Source organism: Petaurus breviceps, unplaced genomic scaffold, assembly GCF_028583685.1.
Source record: "Petaurus breviceps papuanus isolate PSGF00001 unplaced genomic scaffold, PetGlider_PUasm1.0 90919, whole genome shotgun sequence".
NCBI lineage: Eukaryota > Metazoa > Chordata > Mammalia > Diprotodontia > Petauridae > Petaurus > Petaurus breviceps.
This window is the reverse complement of record NW_027187378.1, coordinates 30,748,595-30,762,809: the sequence shown is the minus strand read 5'-3', so window position 1 is coordinate 30,762,809 and position 14,215 is coordinate 30,748,595. Positions and strand designations below refer to the sequence as shown.

Below are 14,215 nucleotides of genomic sequence, written 5' to 3'. Positions count from 1 at the left end.
ATATAATTGTAAATCATGTAACCTGTCAGTCTATAATGTTAATGGAGTAGAAGAGCTTTCCCACCCATTAATAGGCTTCACATGGAGCCCATTAAGGGAAGCTTGCTTAGGGGGAGGCTTGCTTGTAGGAAGGCTTTCACACCTTTTGTTAATTTCTAATTAGTCACTGGGTCATGAGGGTTGTGATGCCTTCTGGCTCTGAGAAGTTTACCTATACCCTGAGTTGGTATTTTGCTTTGGGTGCTCCCTTATGAGAAGGATCTTGTGATTCTCTGGTGGTGGAGATTCTGAGTGGCCCTATGATCAGAGCTCCTGAATGCTCAGATGTAAAGACTCTGGAGCCCTGTCTGTGTGTCTTTATTTCTCTGCTTGTACTTTCTCTGAAGTTCAGGGTGCTGACATTTCCCCTGAACTAGTGCATGTAATGAGAAAAGATTGTTGACCCTTTAAACAGCTATCTTTCCTAGTAAAGCAGATCTAAGAACCTGTGCTAGCAGCTATCTTGGGTATGCCAGTGTGGTTGCCACTACACAATCTCTTTTGTAAAATGGCAGTATTTCATCAGGCTTTTGTGAGAAAAAAATTATTTTTAAATGTTAACAGTACCATATAAATGTGAGCTATTGTTACTACTCTTCCAAAGACCTAGAATTTTATTCCCCTAATAATCCTTAATTCTTTGCTCCTATAAATTGTCTCCCCTCTGATCTTTCCTCTCAGGGTTTTAAGATGCTCACAGGAGCCTTAGCTTTGAAACATCCAGGTTTCCTCAGAGAGAGACTACTAACTGCCTTCAGCAGGGGAGTGAGGAGGGGGGTGATCATCAATTGTTAGTTGAACTGGTCTTCATTTAATATTCCAGCCCTTTAGGAAAAGGACTTCATTATTCAGGTCAGAGTCCATGTCCCTAGAGAGGAGTTTCCTCATCAGCTTAGTTAAAAATTAGCACCTCACCTGGTCTAGTCAGCACTAAGCAGCCAATAGAGGCTCCAGTTCCCATTCACACCCACCACATTAAGGATGGCTGGCCAGTCTTCCCTGACCTCCTCACTTCAGGAACTAGATAGATATATTCGATACCTGGAAGAGTGATCAGCTCCAATTTGAAAACAATTATTTTTAACTCCCTTATAAAAAAAACAAAACCTTGTGAATTATTATCTACAAAGGTGAGCTTAGCACAACAGTTGGCATATAGAAGGTACTTAAAAATGTTTATTGATTGATTGATTGATTGATTATAAGGTTAAGGACTTACCCTAGGATGGGAATTCTCCTGAAAACCACAAAGTCTTGTGGACTTTGGACAAATTCAGACAAATTTAGGGATTAAGATGAGAAAAGAGAGCCTTAATATGTGGGGATTAAAATTGTCCAAGTTACAATAAAAGAGACAGATCTCTGAGCCAATGGCACTTTATTAAAGGGTCCATGGTCCTCTCTAATGAAGTTGACCTCACATCTTCCTCAAGATCTAAGATGCTCCCTTATTCCAGGGCTTTTTTTATAAGGCTTGATACCTGAACACTCTTAACAGGTTACACAAAAGACAGATTCCCATTGGTTGATAGACCTTGTTTCAAGGGCCAAAAAATGATGCATCAACTAGAAATGGCATGTCAGCAAGGGGGTCTCAGGTTGGGCAAAGCATGAGGGATCTCCACTAACTGGTTGTAAAATGATCACCTGCTTATGTTGGACAAGAGAGAGTGGTCCAGAGGTACAAAAATAAGTTGGGGGACTTTCCATGCCATTAAGTCTTCTCAGCCATGCTGGGCTTCATTAGCATAACAAGGGAAAACAAGGGTGGAGGGTCTCTAGTTAGCTTCCTATGATCAAACAAGTGAACTTACAATCTTCAGCTCACAGCTCTGGGGCCTAATGTACAGAACTTTATAATCACTGCCCCTGTGGAATCATAGCAAACTAATACTGATTGGAATAGAGTAGGGGTTCAAATGAATTATTTCTCACATCTCCTTCCCTTCAACTCAGAGAAAGACCCCAATCTTTCTGTAAATTATCACAATCTAAATGGATACAGTGCAGTTTTCCATGGGTGACACAAAACCAGAAGGGGACAGTCCCATTACTTAGACACAAAGATGACATTAGAAAAGAGGGAAATTGGCACAACTTATACTGATTATGTTCCATTTGGATAAACATTAACTCATAATATACCATTTTACATACCAAAACATACCATAAATGTCTGAAGTGACTCTCACTGACCAAGAACCACAAGGGACATCCTAGTAAAACATGACCTACAAGATGCATAATTCGGGGGACCATTGGGCATTTGTTCAAGTGCAGCAGTACAAGCATTGTTTGCTCTACACTCAGGTTCTGGAAATCTTTTGAATTTATGAAAATGACTCAAGCAATTTTGACAAATGGCCACCTCATTATGATGTCGAGGCAGTATCCCTACAGACAACATGAACAGATCTGGATGACTAGTATAGGGAGTGGAGGAAAATAAGGAATAGGTTGAGGTTCATGAACAAAGGAATTATTGATCATTATTGGTTGTGGTGAAGCAAAAGCTAAAGTAGAAGACTGGAAAGGAGGATGAGAGCTTCAGGAACAGGTGGATTAGGAATCATTTGTGTTGGGGATGATAATGATGACAATGAAGAAGGTCCAGTCTCTTACACATCCTCTGATGCACTCCTGTGGTCCTCTGGGGATCTCTCCTCTTAGGAAAGCGGGGATGAATGGGGTTTCAGAGCGGCTTCTAGTGGGTTTGCTTTTCCAGTTCAGGGCAAGACTGATTAGTCTGTCTTCAGCTACACAAGTTGATCAAGTGGCTGTCCTGCAAGTTGTTATAGGGGTGGTGACTGGAGTAACCCACTGTTGATTAATTAAACCTATTATTCCTTGTGTGCCACAATGACGAGCCCATTCTCCCACCTACTCCTGCTTATGAACTAAAAAAAGTACACGTGGGGATGAGTGGCTTACCTTCCTCAGTAGCCCAGACACAAGAGACCTGTAGCATTGTACTACTGTTTCCATTTCACTACAAGTTCATACACAGTAAATAGTTGGTTCAAAATAATAGCATTAAAAGATACAATTACATGATTTTCCAAGGATCCCAAATGACACCTACTTACCATTCAAAAGTTTAATTTCTCCACTTTGGGTGCAGGAGGCCCTAGTTCATCCAATGGCAGTGCTGCCTAGTTTCACAGTGCCCTGTCAACAAGGCTCATCCCAAGGAATCTCACAAACATCTCCTAAGAGTACTTCATCATGCTTTTCTCCCAACAGTAAGTCCTTTAACATCTATTATTATTATTATTATTATTTTCTAGTTTTTAAAAATATATACTCTAATAATCATATGACAGATATATCTATAATGTAACAGTATTCAGATTGAAAAGAGGAAGAAACTTGCTTTAATAACTTAGTTAAATACCTTTCAAACTTACCACTTCATAGAAAGTCATTTATCTTATTACCCCTGGCATTTTCATGCTAATCTTAGTAGTTTATGTAGTGCCCACCATGTGCCGGGCTTTTTCTGTCTTGAAAGTCGCTTAAGCCTGTTTTTAGTAATGCTTTAAAATGTTTAGTCAAAAATTTCTCAATTTTGTTAACATTCCATGCCAATTAGAAAAAGTACCTATAAATGGGATAGCATGTTTTTCAATTATATTCCTATAAGGTCTAAACACTACAGTATTCATCCTTTACACAAGCCAGGCACTGTGTTGAGCATTTCACAACTGTGTGTCTCTCCCAACAACCCTGGGAGATAAGTGTAAATATTTGTACATACAAGGACTGATCAGATCCTCTAATTTAGTACCATTACAATATTTTCAATGCAGTCAATTTTTATTTATAATGACTAGTGGCAACAATTGAACGTCGTTTTGTACAAGGTTCCATTATTTTTAGTTGACTTATATTAAAAAAAATTCATGGTGACATTCCCAACTTCCCATTACTGCTTCTTTGTTTCTTTGAGTTAACCAAAGGACCAGACCAATTCCTTTAAATTTTCTAAATTACTATCCTTTAGCATAACTATTTAAACCAGAACAAAGAGCTAATCTTTCTCTATCAATCAATTAACGTGCATTTTATGAAACTTATTTTGTAGTCTTATACTGATTGGGAAAGGAAGATATGCAACAACTATCAAAGGGTATTGCTTAAAAATTTCTAAATGCTTTTTATTTCGGTGGGATTAAGACCCTCTCTGAAATATCCTTTTCAAAACTCCAAAAACCTTTACTTTGAAACCCTGAATTTACACTGTCAGTGCAAACAAACTCCAACTTTCTTTACACTTTTACTCATTCTTAACATTTCTTATTTCCTTATTCAGCACTACTCTTTCTTCCTTCTACTTAATTCCTGTAGCAAATCCCCTTTTGGTTCTTAGTGGTTATAAATGCATAGTTAATACCAATTTCTTTAAGGGCTTTCGGACAATTAGAATTAGTTACAATCACAGGCCGGGTGCTCTATTCACTGTGCCCCTTTGCCTCTTTCTTTTACAGAGTTTTGATAGTTTCCAAAACTGTAGTTTCTCTGTTAGGAATTTGAGAACATTGCTTTTATTATTTATATATTATAATAATTTCTTGATTTAAAATTTCTATTTTTATTAAAATGCATGCAGTTTTGTCTTCATATAGAGTTAACAGAAATTGTACTACTTAAAAAACATCTGATGGAGATTATACTTCTCTGAAGGGCTCCAGGTATAACTTTTTTTCTTTTTCCTTTCAAATCACTCAAAAATTAAGTCCATTTATTTTGTTTTTTCTTAACCTAACTTATTATAAGGAATAATTTAGTAGAAATCCCAAATCACTGTTTATTTTATGACTTTGCAAGCTTCCAAATGATAAGAATTTCTTTTAGATTGTAAGTTTCCTTATTCCATCTTATAAAATATTTGTCCTGAAATAATTTGCAAGTTCTGCTTTTCCCTCTCAAAATGTCTGTATTTTATACTTTTATAAGCCATGTGCTCGTTTTAATTTGATCTTTTTAATCTAAGCACCCTCTATTAGGTTTGCATGCAACTAACTTATTCCTATATCTATCTTTTTTATATTCTTGTTTAATCTATCTTTGGTAATTTTTTCCCTAACTTACTATAGCCTTATTTGAACATAATTTCACTAAACAATTGATTTCAGCACAAGTTTTACTGTGTTTTAATTGACCTAAACAGTTGATCTAAACCAGTAGTATCATTAAATTTCACTTACCTTCAGTTACTTTCTGATTTCAAAACAAGCTTTTCATTTTGGGAGAACACTTTAGGATTCACCTTCAGCCAGTGCTTGCTCAGTCCCTTCAGGTTGGTTGTTTAAAAGCGATAAACAACACAAGAGTAAATGAACTCCAATTCTACCCACTTTTATTCTTTTATAAAGATGGTCTAAAATTTCCTTCTAATAATAAAAAAAAATTTGATTATTCTTTTTTCATAAATTTGGTTTTTGTATTTCAGTTTTCAATTAATTTCTATATCTGTTTTTCATCTCAGCAATCGCCAACATGGCCAGTGTTGGAAACAGAGGGAAAAAAAGAAAAATTTTTCCTCTTTTAAGGCTTTTTTAGGGGGGGGAGGAGTTTACTTTTTTGCAATTTGTCTCTTTTGGTTGATCACTCCAAAAGAAAAGGCATAGTTTAAACACCTGTCAGGTATGGGTTAGCATGTAGCACAAATAGCACAGCACAAACAAAACAGACACTTATTTCCCATTCTCTTAAAGATGTTCCTAATGAGGTCCCTTTCTATGTGAAGTAAAGAACCCACTATTCCTAAACTTAGTTTCATCATTTACAAAATGAACACACACAGAACATATAACATTAAATCAGGCCTGAGCTTCTCTGAAGTTTTTCTTTAAGAGATTTTGAAGTCAAGATCTTACCTGTCTCCTCGATTAAGTATAAAACTTATGACAGTCTTGTAGCTGAGTGTCCAATGTCAGCCTGAGATAATTCTTCTGCTTCCTAATTATGTTAATGCTTTTTGGAATCTTATCAATAAGAAATATAATTTAATAACAATACAGAATTGCTTTAGTTTAATTTGCCAATTGGTTTCACCCATTTAAAGTGCACTTTGTACTTAAAACAAGTCCCTAATAGATAGAAGAACTGGTTAAAGTTCCATTCCTCTAGACTTTTTGCCAAAGTATAATCAGAGGAAGAAAAACTATGAATGGTGAAGAATTTAGCAATATCAATAGTTCATTTGTTCTAAACTGATTTGGGGAGATTGTTCAATAAAATTCCATAACTTTTTAAGTAATCAAAAGTTCCATGTTTGGCCAAAAAAATACTCTTAAGCCCTATGGGAGTATTCTCAAACCATACTTTACATAGCTTAATAGCTCTTTTTTTTAGTCCCCTGGACAAGGAGTTTACCCTTTTCCCCATGGATATTCTAGAGGATGCATTTATCCTCTTATGCCCAATCCCATCTTTCCTGCAGTCATCCTCAAACCAGGAGTGGCTCTCCTGAAGGGGAGGAACTTCTCCTGAAAGAACTGGCCTAGGTTCCCAAGGTACCCACCTTTTGACTTATTCCATCTGAGAAGTTCCTCACTGAAGACACTAGATATGGCCTCCCTCTTCTCTCTGCCCGAGTTCCACCTATATGGAAGTTCTTTTCCCACAGCTAACACTGTAATATTCAGAGATTCGTTCAGAAATTCTCCAGTACTTCCAATTCTTAATCTCTGGGCTTAAACGTCTAGGGTCCTAAAACCAGTCAACTAGGGCCCAAAGGTCTTTCATAAGTGAATATTCAGCAAAATTCATACCTATTTTCCTTTAAAACTTGCTAAAAATTTAACTTCAATTGTCAATAACTGACTCAATCCTAAGAATATAAGTGATAATAACCTTACTGTTTAAGTGAAATTGAGTCTTTTCCTTTCCTCATCTCTGTAAAACTAAAATGAGCCTTCTCAGGTTTGAAGAGATTAGGATTGTTTCCAGGGTAGTCACATGCCTTCCATTAAGGTAGGGAGGTCTTGCCCAAATTATTGCTCCCTCAAGATGGTATCCGAGTAGAGAACCACTCCCCTAATCTCTACCCATCCAGAGACTGATCATAGGGTCCTCCAGATGGGTTCCTCACCCAACTGTGAGCCACTGAAATGAGTTTCCCCCTCAATTCGTTAGAGATTTTTCTCCTGATGACAAAAATTATTTAATTACTCCTTGATAAAAGAATTTAAAGGCAAAAAATTCTATTTCAACTCTGCCAATGGATAGTTTTAAAATTAGCTAGGTGGCTAGCTGGCTGAAAATGAGGAACTAGCAATTCCACTGCTGAATCTCCCTGGTCTTAACAAAATGAAAGTAAAGAAAATGGAGGAAAAAGGAAAAAAAATAGCCTGTGTATAAAAAGTTAAAGCTATGTCCATATAATTTTTATAAAAATAGAATTTGAGTGCTCCAGAGCTCATAAATATAGACAGATTAGTCACAAATTCAAATAATCCCTCTTAACCCAATTGAAAACCCTTCTTAAAGTAACTGAATTTAGGGTAAATCAAGACAGACTCACCACCCTTGAAGAGACTTATCTCAGGCTCAGAGAATTTGGGTGCAGACAGCAGTGAGAGTCCAACCTCACAGGGCCTGTGTCCATTAGTGAGCCATCAGTGAAAATTCATCCTGGTGTGTACTTCCTTTTTGGGTCCCTTGTAGGGACTAACCTAAAGAGGCTGAGGTCCACACATTTCTGTTCCATCTTGGAGTGCTAATAATGTGGGGATTAAAATTATCCAACCTACAATAAAAGAGACTGAGGCAGAGCTCTGAGCCAATGGCACCTTATTATAGGGTCCATAGTCCCCTCTAATGAAGTGGACCTCACATCTTCCTCAAGATCTAAGATGCCTCTTTCTTACAGGGCTTTTTTTTTTATAAGGCTTGATACCAGATTTGATACCTGAACACACTAAGGGGGCTACACAAAATATAGAATCCTATTGGTTGATAGACCTTGTTTCAAGGGCCAAAAAATGATGCATCAACTAGAAATGGTATGTCAGCAAGGGGGTCTTGGGTTGGGCAAAGCATGAGGGATCTCCACTAAGTGGTCATAAGATAGTCACCTACTCATGTTGGACAAGAGAGAGTGGTCCAGAGGTACAAAAATAAGTTGGGGGACTTTCCATGCCATTGAGTCATCTCAGCCATGCTGGGCTTGGTCAGCATAATAAGGGAAAACAAGGGTGGAGGGTCTCTAGTTAGCTTCTTATGATCAAACAAGTGAACTTACAATCTTCAGCTCACAGCTCCGAGGCCTAATGTACAGAACTTTATAATCACTGCCCCTGTGGAATCATAACAAACTGATTAATGTTGATTGGACTAGAGCAGGGATTCAAATGAATTATTTCTCACAAATATTTGGTATCTTCGTAAACCTTAAAGTGCTACAATAAATTTGAGTTACCACCACATCTCCTGCCTCCATCAGTAATTCAAACAATTAAATGTCAATTGTGTTAAATCCATATAAAAAAAACTAAGTGGATAAAGAATGACTAATGCAACTCAGATTCTCTATCTTTCTCTCTGTGCATGTACACACATATGTATACGTATGCATCATATATTTATATGTGTACACATATGTATATACACATATATGTTGTGTGTATATGTATATTATGTGTGTGTGTCTTGAATAGGCAGGATAAGCATTACAAATGAACGATGAACTGGCCCCAGGACTGACTAGCGGAAAGTGAGTTGGATCACTTTTGAGAAACAGTATCACCCTCAGTGATCCAAGATGCTCCCTAAAACAAAAATTCATCTTTTAAAAATACCACTATTCTTCCAGAGACTCTAAATGGGGGGAACCATGAAAGACTACAATCTCCAAAGAATTATAATCTCAGGTTACCCCAAGGATAATGAGATGAATGGTAAGCATAAATAGATCATAATATATTACCAAAGATGACTTGCATACAAGGAGAGGCATAAAACACATTATTCAGGAGATATGTAATGGAGAAAAGAAGTAGTAGAACCATCACATTAGCAAGAATGAGAGATGACAAAAGGATAGCCTAATTACTACATCAGCACCACATAATGTTAAAAGATATACAGGAAGGCCTCTGGTGCATTAGGTGGATTTTTTTTTTTACTTTTTAGAGGGCAATTGGGGTTAAGTGACTTGCCCAAGGTCACACAGCTAGTTTTTTGTGTTACGTTTCTGAGGCCAGATTTGAACTCAGGTCCTCCTGACTCCAGGGCCAGTGTTCTATTCACTGCACCACCTACCCGCCCCATTTTGGTGGATTTTTTTACAGAGTAGTTATGGGGGAACCTGAACAGAAGTGTAATTAGGTTGTGATTTGAACTATTGGAAAGAGTGTCTACATTGGTGAGATCTTGGACTTATTAAAGTATTATCTGCCTTGACTTTTGACCTTCAAGATGCTCTCCCAGCTTTCTCAGTGCCAGTGGTCCTAGACTCACCTCCTCTCAGCACTACCCTTCGCCATCATCCTCAGTACCTGGATGACCCTTCTAACACCAAGACCCAAAGTTCCTTAACTTCCTTGATTCCTGTGACTTTCATTGTCCACATTATTTCAACTACCTAATGTCAGGTCCAAAATTGTCCAGCCTACAGTAAAAGAAACTGAGGCAGAGCTCCAAGCCATAAAACTTTATTAAAGAGTCCTTACCTCTAATGAAGTAGATCTCAGATTTTCCTCATGATCTGAGATGCCCCTTTCTCTAAGGCCTTAGTTTTATAGTGTCTGATACCCAGATGGTACAGAAGAGGCACCATAAAATTCAGGGCCTCATTAACCTTCCAGAAGATTCTATACAACATATAGAATTCCACTGGTTGAGCAGAACCTGACAGACCTATCTTGACCTTTCAGGAGGTCCTACTGAGCAATGAGCAGATCTATGGGCTGGACTAATAAACAGATGTCAAAACATCTACATGGGCCCGTGGGCTGATAGAACGGCAGGTCACAGGCCAGCAAACAGCAAACTGATTGGTCAAATGCTTATGGTCATCTCCCCATGTTGGGCAATAGAGAAATGACAATGGACAGAGGGGCAACAAAAATAATTGAGGGACTTTCATTGAGTCACCCCTGCCATGCTGGACTTGGTCACCATAACAAGGCAAAAACAAGGGTGGAGGTAATCTAGTTAGCATCCTATGATTTAGCAAATGAATTTACAATCTGCAGTTCACAGCTCTGGGGCCTAATATACAGAACTTATAATTACCATCTCTATGGAATCAAATCAAACTGATTGATACTAATTGGGATAAAATAGGGATCTAATTAATCATATATCACACTTAAACCTCACCATCACTTGAAACTACTCCACCTCCAAGATCTTGAACTCTGAAATTCCTCTATCTGATGAGTGTGAGGTGAAACCTAGAAGTTGTTTTAAATTACATTTCTCTTGTTATTAATGATTTGGGACATTGTTTTCATATGGCTTTTACAGTATGAATTTTTCCTTCCAAGAACTACCTTTAACCATTTATCTGCTGGGTAACAGTTCTTCTTCTGCTCTCTCTCTCTCTCTCTCTCTCTCTCTCTCTCTATCTATCTATCTTTATGTATATTTATGTCTTAGATATCAAAAATTTATTAGAGAAATTTGCTGCAAAATAATGTCCCCAGTTGACTGTTTCCCTTCTAATTTTAACTACATTGATTTTGTTTGTGCAAAACAGTTTAATGTAATCAAATGTAATCAAAATTATACATTTTATTGTCTGTGATCTTTTCTATTTTTAGTTTGGTCATGAGATTTTTTTCCCCCTAACCATAGATAAGACTAAGATAAGACTGTGTCCCCCTCATGATGGACAGGGATATCCACATCCAGAAAAAAGAACTACAGTCTGAATGCAGATTGAAGCAAACTACTTACTCTCTCTCTTTTGTATTTTGTTTTGTCCTTCTTTCTGTTATTCACTCCATTGGTTATAATTCTTCTTTACAACTTGACTAATGTTTAATGTGAAGGTATTTGTAGAACCTATATTGTATTGCATGCTGCCATGGGGAGGGGGGGGAAGAGGGAGGGGAAAAATTTGGAACTCAAGGGATGGTGGAATTGAATGTTGTAAACTAAAAGTAAATAAATAAATTTAAGGGGAAAAGAAGACTGTGTCCTCAAGGACTTATCATTCTCATGTTTCTTCCTCATTTCCTAGCACAGGGCTGGACAGAACCTAAACTCTTCATAAATACTTCAGGACTTATTAGGAAAAGAAAAGAATGGTATATAGAATGGGGCCTCTTCTACTTTAAGACCTACAACCAGCAGGTTGATTGGACCTAACAAGCTTCATAAGAACCATCTGTGTGGCTGCCCTGCCCCATGATAAAGGAGGAATGAAGCGGGGGTGAGCATAGAGGCATTGTAGCTGAGGGAGCAGAGGCGGAAATGCTGGGCAGAATGGAATGACTAGGGGGTTAAGAGGGATAAGAAGGCTGGCACTGCAAAGGTGAGGTCAGGCAGCTGGGAGCTAATGCTGCTTCCTGATCCCTGGCTTCTTTTTACCTACAGGTTTCATAAAGTCCCAGGAGATGGGGATGATGGTACCTAAGCAAGGAAAGGGTGACCTCTGAACATTAAAACCCCATAGTTGAGAATTAAACTTGGCTTTATTCATGTATTCATTATGCCTTTAGTGATTCCTATTGTGTGTCCCATACCTTAGGTCTTTGGGGAAAGACAAAAGAAAACCAAGGAGAAATTACTATTTCTTTGAGGAAAGGTCTACATCCCTAACAAACACTTGTATGACAAAATAAGGTGAATTATTGGTGAAGGAGGGGGATAGACAGCTCGGGGCAGCTGGAGTTCAGAGGAAGATCTGAGTGGGCCAGGCTTGTCAGAGCAGCCCTTACCTGTCTCCCCTCTTCTCCCAGCCTTAGGTGCCCTTAAAACTCCCTCCTCAAGCATCATGCCTCTAACCAGTGTCAGCAGCAAGGTTGAAAAATCCTTGGCCCTGTTCTGGAGTAAGTAGGATGGGATTCTGCTCCTGAAAGAGTCAGGGGTTTGGGTAGTGTTTACAGCCTTGGGGATAAAGAGAACTCCTCCTTCTTTCCTCTTGGGATTTCCCTCATCTCTACTCTGTTCTCAGCACTGGGAATAGGAAACCCTCTGTGGCAAGAATTGTTGATTGATGGCTAGTGCTCCATCTTTGCTGACCTAAAATGGTAAAGAAGAGGGCATGAGGGAGGGCAGAGAAAAGGGGAAATTATTCTTCATAGCCACCCTTCCCCCATCTCTCTTCCTCAGGCTGTGAGTTGAACTGGGATAGTCGCTCATACACCTTTGACCCCTTGGAAGATGAGAATATCGGCCATAAGTTGATGCTGAATGTGGTGAGTGAGCCCTTAAGCAGACAACCAAGTCTGACTAGGAAGTGAAAGGAGAGGGTTGCCTTATCCTAGGGAAGAGGGAAAAATGGGGAGGAATCTTGAATAGGAAAGAAAAGTGTTACTGAGGCCCATATAGATAGATGCCTAGAGCAATGAAGGAAGCTTAAGTCTGCTGCCACATCCCTTTACAGATCTGCCTAGGGGAGAAGAACAATGATGATGTGAACATAGTGGAGATCATCCCACCCCCTGATGAGCATGGCAAGGAAAGACGGTCAGTTCCCATTGCCATGCTGAAGCCCTCAGTCCTGCCCATGGTAAGTCACCACATGGCCCATGGATTGAGAGTGAGAAAAGGGTAGGGACTGAGACAAGTTGCTTTCTCTAAAATTTACCCTTAGAGATTCATACCTGTAAGTCAAATATTGCCAATCTCTTTAAAATATACCTTTAAGTCTTTAAAATATACCTTTAAGTCAAATATTGCCAATCTCTTTAAAATATACCTTTAAGTCTTTAAAATATACCTTTAAGTCAAATATTGCCAATCTCTTTAAAATATACCTTTAAGTCTTTAAAATATACCTTTAAGTCAAATATTGCCAATCTCTTTAAAATGCAAGGCTTCTGGGAGGGGTAACACTTTCTACTACCTTAGTATGAATAAATATCAGAACAGGAAATAAGAGGGACACTGGGTACTTGAAGAAGTAGAGAGGCTGAAGGGGGCAAGGGAAAAGAGGAAGAAGAAAGAACTATTATTAAGATGATCTTGACTTCCCTTTCAGCACAAATACAGGGTCATCTTAGTGCAGATTTAAGTTTCAATAGCTTTAAGTAATAGTTCAAGCTCAAATAATAAGATAAGCTATTCAAACTAACTTTGAAGATACCCTGTAGCTTAAGACTGAGCCACTTCCCCTGCTTTTCTCTAAAGCTACTTAAACCAGGAGGTTCAGAGTAGCAGGAAAGCTGGGAAATTCTGCTTCCTGGTTGCTTCCCTTTTCAGGCCAACATGTCAGGAATGGAGCTCACTCCCCCCATCACTTTCTACCTTCGGTGTGGCTCAGGGCCAGTCCACATCAGTGGCCGTGAACTTATTGGTAAGTCGGAGGGGTAGAGTGTGAGGTTGTCATGCTAGGTCCATAACAGGCAAAGGCAATCAGGTTTCCCCGTTGTCCAGGGAATTTTGGCTTGGCATTCAAAGCTCCCCCCAATTTGGTTCCAACCTCCCTTTCCAACTCTGTCTCTAAACCAGTCCAGAGCCTCAACCTCCCCAGCAGAGCTTATCCAATCCTGCCTTCAAAGTCTTCATTCCGACTCTTTCTCCTTCCTGAAAAGCCCTCCCCTCTGAGTCTTCCTAAAGTCTTCCCTTCCCACATACCCAACATGCACAAATGTACACACACATACACATGTGGATATAAATACGTGTATACATACACAGATACACACAGACTTCCTCAACCTACCACATAAAGTCCTATAGCACTTGGAACACATTGCTTTGTATTTATTCCCATTTTATGTGTATGTGTCTTCCTTTTCAACATCCATTTATCAAGCACCTAGCTTGTACAGAGAACACGGTCCTAAGGGTATGGGAAGATGCTTCCATTTGTGCCCTCTTAGTTCAGTCCCTCCCCTTGGGTCTTCCTTAGTACCTAGCACAGGGCTGGACATATAGGGGCTGTTTTTTCTTTTTTGCTTTTACAAAATTTCCCCATGTATCCATCCCTCCCGTCCTTTCGAAAAGCCATCTCACATAACAAAGCCATCCTGAAAAGGAAGAGGTGTGTGTGTGT

At 38.8% G+C, this 14,215-nt stretch overlaps 1 protein-coding gene across 1 annotated transcript; it reads left to right on the top strand.

Annotated features, from left to right (window-relative positions):
• The first annotated feature begins 3,310 nt into the window (after window positions 1-3,310).
• Window positions 3,311-13,530, top strand: NPM2 (nucleophosmin/nucleoplasmin 2). The gene is made up of 6 exons (XM_069075976.1): window positions 3,311-4,730; window positions 11,234-11,425; window positions 11,955-12,044; window positions 12,328-12,413; window positions 12,602-12,727; window positions 13,420-13,530. The coding sequence occupies exons 3-6, from the start codon at window positions 11,990-11,992 to the stop codon at window positions 13,528-13,530; spliced, it is 378 nt and encodes a 125-aa protein (XP_068932077.1). The 5' UTR covers window positions 3,311-4,730; window positions 11,234-11,425; window positions 11,955-11,989.
• Window positions 13,531-14,215: the final 685 nt, after the last annotated feature.